The sequence below is a fragment of the Vigna radiata genome, chromosome 7, assembly GCF_000741045.1.
Source record: "Vigna radiata var. radiata cultivar VC1973A chromosome 7, Vradiata_ver6, whole genome shotgun sequence".
Lineage (NCBI taxonomy): Eukaryota > Viridiplantae > Streptophyta > Magnoliopsida > Fabales > Fabaceae > Vigna > Vigna radiata.
Window position 1 is genome coordinate 4,312,831 of NC_028357.1, and position 4,924 is coordinate 4,317,754.

The window sequence follows — 4,924 nt, forward strand, 5'->3', positions numbered from 1 at the left end:
TGTTTGTTGAAATGTTGGGTTTAGCACTTTATTTTACCTTGATGTTTTCTAACTTACACAGTTGAGTTTAATGTCCATTCATTTTAATTTAGTTATTCGTATTCACAAAAACACTTTTCAAAACCCCCCCTTTTCGTGTTAGACTTGACTCTGAACCGCAGTTGGTCCTTGAGAGACGATCTAGGGGTCATTCCCTAACATTATATTGCATTTCTAAATTGCAATCAAATTTGTATGGGCCGCGACACCCATCAATGGCCCTACACTCTTTTCTCCTCATTTTCATGTAGCACCATATATCCTACCATGCAATCCTTCATACTAGGGGTCCCACAACCATTGAAAATAATAGGTTTAAATCTTTTTTTGTCCCTAAGTTAAGTCTTGATGTTCAGTTTAGTCTCCGCTTTTAAAAATATAAACCTTTGGTCCCTATGATGTGCAAAATGTATCAAATCAGTCATATCCGTTAACGGTGTTAAATAAAGTTAATGTTCAAGTGACTTTGCATGACAAGTGTCCAAGATTCATTTATGTGTCATTTATTTGGCTTAAAACGAGTTAATGTGGCAGGAAAAGAATGTAATACGTGGAGGCAAATATAAGGCGGAGTTAAATTGGGGTAAATTAAATTGGGGAAAAAATTAGGGCAGAGTTAAATGGGGGATTTTATGTTTCGAGGGTCGAAGTGCTTGGTTATGTTCGTTCTCTGAGACATAGGTCAATTGCTTGGTTTCTTCGAAGGAGAATCGTGACCCAAGGAGCAAGGGTTATCAGTTACTATGGTGGGGGAGCATATACGTTTTGTCAGCGTGGACTTCCATTTGAAGCGAAAAGGTGAAAGGTGCGTTTTTGATGAGTTATTTTATGTTGTTGGGGTCCCCTATGGAAGTATGTTTTGTTGTTGTTCCCTTAGTGTATTCTGTTGTGGTCCCGTTGTTTATGTTGTTTGATGACGTTATGCGCACTATTTTTAGGTCTTTGGTCCCCCATTTGAATATGAAATTGCTTATTCTGTGTTTGATTGTTTATTGTGTGGTTCATGCATATTTATTTAAGAATCACTACAAGTGTAATAGGTGTACGTGAAACACTTATTGGTTGTGATTAAGTTCCTATAAACTACACCACTAGTAAAAAAATTGGATTTAAAATCGCAAAATAGACCTCGTTTTTAACAGAACCGAAACATATTAAAACACGGTGCTAGAATTGTAAATAAAGTAAACTTTTATGACTCGATTCACAGTTAACCGATGCCTAAAATTTGAATTTTGGTCTACTGACTCGGTCAGATGGGGAACCGAGGCCATAGGTGATGTGTCAAGTACCATATGACATCAGTTATGGGAGAATCGATGCATATAGTGATTTATTGCCCCGTTTATTGGTTAACCGAGGTAGTAAAGGTGGTTTATCTTTCCTCCAAATGCATAAAGGTGCTTGATCTTTCCTTGGTCGCCTCCTTCCCTTTTTCCTTTTCTTTTCTCGTGAGCAACCAGGCGGCTCCAAAATCTCCCCTTCCACGTAGATTCCTCTTTGTTCGGCAAAACACTACCGCCGGGAGTCACCGCCACCTCGTCGTCGCCTGTGAGTGTGTCGGCTCTAGAGGGAAGAGCAAGTGGTGGCCGTTGGGAGTGAAGTGAGGTTTCTGGTGAGCGACGACCATGGAGGTTGAATGGAGGTTTCTGGTGAATGGAGGTTGATCGGCGGCCATGGAGGTTGAACGGCGACCATGCGAGTGCGTCACAATGGCAATGCAGAAGCGCGACTCAAGCGAGTTCTCGAAGTTCGATGGCGGTTCACGGTGGACTTTCTGGGTCCTTCGTTGCGTTGGTAGCCCTTCCCCTTTTCTCTTTCTTTTTCTGGCTCGCGATGCAAGAAGAGGTAGAGGTAGCGCCACTCTCTTCTTCCCCTTTTCACTCTTTTTCTTTCGTTCTACTTCAACGTAAGGAGGGTTTTCTTTTCCAGCGTCTTAGTGGGCATTCTCGTGGTGGTGGGATCATAGGGAGGGTTTTCTTTTCTAGCGTCTTAGTGCAACCGGTGTCGCGGTGGCGAGAGAAGATGATGATGTGTCGCGAGTGACCTCTGGCGACGACGACGAGGTTGAAAGGCTGAGTATCCGATGACGACAGCGTAAAAAACGACAGTCTGATTTTGGTGGTACTGATTCTGCGATTTAGGGTTTAGGTTGTTCTTCAATTTTGGGGGTTTCTGTTATGATGATCTGATTTCTTCTACGATTTGAGATGTAGGGTTTCATTGCAATTTTTTCATTGAAATTGAAATTGGGAACTTTCCTGTTATGGTGTTTTAATCTTGTAATTTTGGTTAAGATTGATGGCTGGGATTTGGGTTTCGTCTCTTAATTTGGGGTTTCCCGTTCGTTATTTGATTTTGGGTTGTTCTTTGGTCGCGCGAGTGGTGGCGAGGGAGGCGCTAACAATGGTGGCCATGGGTGTCAAGGTAGTCGGCGATGACAGCTCCGTTTTGGCAGACTTGGAGTGAACCTTTTGGGCTAGTAGCCCAACGATGTATTTTTGGGTTGGGTTGATAATTTAGAAAAAAACAAAAGGCTTTGAAATCGGTTCTAGCCTGAACCGAAGCACAAACCTTTGACGTGTTACCTTGGTTTAAACCGAGACCAAAAATTCCCACTTTTTTACCTCGTTGGGATATGCCTAGGTTCAAAAATTGAATCATATTGGCAAAAACAATCAGTGTTGTTTCTTTTTGTTGTACTAGTGCACGTGTAACAGTGAGTGGTAATGTGGCATGTTTACAATTTAGTCTGACAATTACTTTTATATAGGCATCTTATAGTTGAACATGTCCAACTATGATATCGAGGTGGTGCTTCACCATGGGGGTAAGTTTCTGAATACTGGGTTATTTAGATATCATGGAGGTGAAACTAGCACCTTGATAATTTGTTTGTGGTTCACATGGTGTCTGAACCTGATTATATTCATATGTTGGAATATGATAGTCAACCCGAGGTAGGTGAAGTTCAAGTAGGTGAAGTTGAGGCTGGTGATATTCTAATTGGTGAAGTTGGTTTAGAGGGTGAAGAAGAACTTCCTGAGGCTGTAGGAGATGTTCCTGAACTTTTTGAACATGGTGAAGTTGAGGTTGGTCAACTTGTGGTTGATGAAGTTGATAAAGTTGATAAAGTTGGAGAAGGTCAAGCGGAGGTTGAGGTTGATAAAGTTGGAGAAGGTCAAGCTGAGGTTGATGAAGTTGGTGAGGATGAACTTGTTGGTGTGGAAGTTATTGGTGAGGATGAACTTGTTGGTGAGAATGAACTTGTTGATGAAGTTGAGGTTCGAGAAGTTAGAGATGGTGAAGGTGAGGCTGATGAAGTAGGAGAACATGCTGAAGTTGAGGTTGGTGAACATGCTGAAGTTCATGTTGGTGAACATGCTGAAGTTGAAGTTGGAGAACATGCTGAAGTTCAGGTAGGTGAACATGCTGAAGAAGGTGATGCTGATGTTGATGAAGTTGGTGAGGAGGATGTTGAACTTGATGAGGTTTCTGAAGTTGGTGGAGTGGGGGATGGTCAGGATGAGGTTGATGTTGATGGTAGTAGTTGGAATGTATCTGATGAAGATGATTTGGTGGATGTAAGTGTGCATGGAGATGCACAACCCCAAAAAGAGGAAGAGGAAGAGGACTGGCTAGGGGGAATAACAAGGGAATGTACTACTCGAAAGAAGCATGTAGAGGCAAGGGATTATCTGATAGTCAGTGGGAATCTGATAACTGTGATAGTATATATTTAAGTGATGACTCAAATGTTGAAACAACCAGATATGGAGATTTTGCAACCTTCAAAGAGCTCACAAGTATGAAAGAATATAGATGGCAACTTGGTACATATTTCTCTGAAAAAAAAAATTTCATTGATGCAATTAGAAGTTATGGAGTACATAATGGTAGGAAGTTGAAGATTTGTAAGTATGATAAGAGAAGAATTTGCATGAAATGTTATGGCTCACAAGGGCAATGTCCCTGGTACGCTTATTGTGGATATAAGAGTACCCAGCGTACATGGAAGTTAAGGAAGCTTGTGGACAGGCATACCTGTAGTAGAGAATTCAAAATTGGTCTAGTTACCTCTAAATGGTTAAGTGGGAGGTTGGAGAAGAGCATGAAAGCAAATCCTGATATGAAAATAAAAATATGCACAACAAATTCTGTAAGAAATATAATATTGGTGTTTCTAGGGCTACAACAAGTAGAGCAAAAGCAATGGCATCCGTCAACATTGATGGTAGCTTCAAACAACAATATGAAAGACTCTATGATTATGCACATGAGTTACTGCGGGCAAACCCTGGCTCAACAGTTAAAATTAATGTAGAACCAAACCAGGATAAAACCATCTTCAAGAGAATTTATGTGTGTTTAAAAGCATGTAAGGACAACTTTGTATCATGTAGACCAATTATACATTTGGATGGTTGTTTCTTAAAAGGGAAATATGGAGGTGAGCTTTTAAGTGCTGTTGGAAGAGATGCTAATGACCAGATGTGTCCGTTAGTATATGCTGTTGTTGAAGTAAAGAATAAGGAATCATGGACTTTTTTTTTGGAATTGTTAATTGAGGATCTTGGAGGTGGGGGATTTTGTTCAAGGTGTACATTTATGTCAAATCAACAAAAAGTAAGTAACTGGAAACCCTTTTATACATTACTTTGTTCACCATAGAAAGTATGGGAATTTAATGCTCATAGTTTGTTTGAATAGGGACTTCTGCTAGTTTTACAAAGCCTATTGCCTGATGCGGACCAACGTTACTGTGTGAGGCACATTTATTCAAATTTTAGGAAGAAATTTGTTGGCATAAACCTCAGACAATTACTGTGGAAGGCTACAACATTGACAACCCCTGAAGCATGGGAGTTAGTAATGAGACAAATGA

The 4,924-nt window shown here is 40.5% G+C and overlaps 1 protein-coding gene across 1 annotated transcript; it reads left to right on the plus strand.

Annotated features, from left to right (window-relative positions):
- Window positions 1-2,945: 2,945 nt before the first annotated feature.
- LOC106765958 (acidic leucine-rich nuclear phosphoprotein 32-related protein 1-like) lies at window positions 2,946-3,782 on the plus strand. Its single transcript, XM_014650720.1, has one exon. The coding sequence runs from the start codon at window positions 2,946-2,948 to the stop codon at window positions 3,780-3,782; it is 837 nt and encodes a 278-aa protein (XP_014506206.1).
- The last annotated feature ends 1,142 nt before the right edge of the window (window positions 3,783-4,924 follow it).

What these genes read in the sequence shown, in the direction of transcription:
- LOC106765958 (XM_014650720.1), top strand. Translation starts at nt 2,946, where the DNA reads ATGGTGTCTGAACCTGATTATATTCATATGTTGGAATATGATAGTCAA.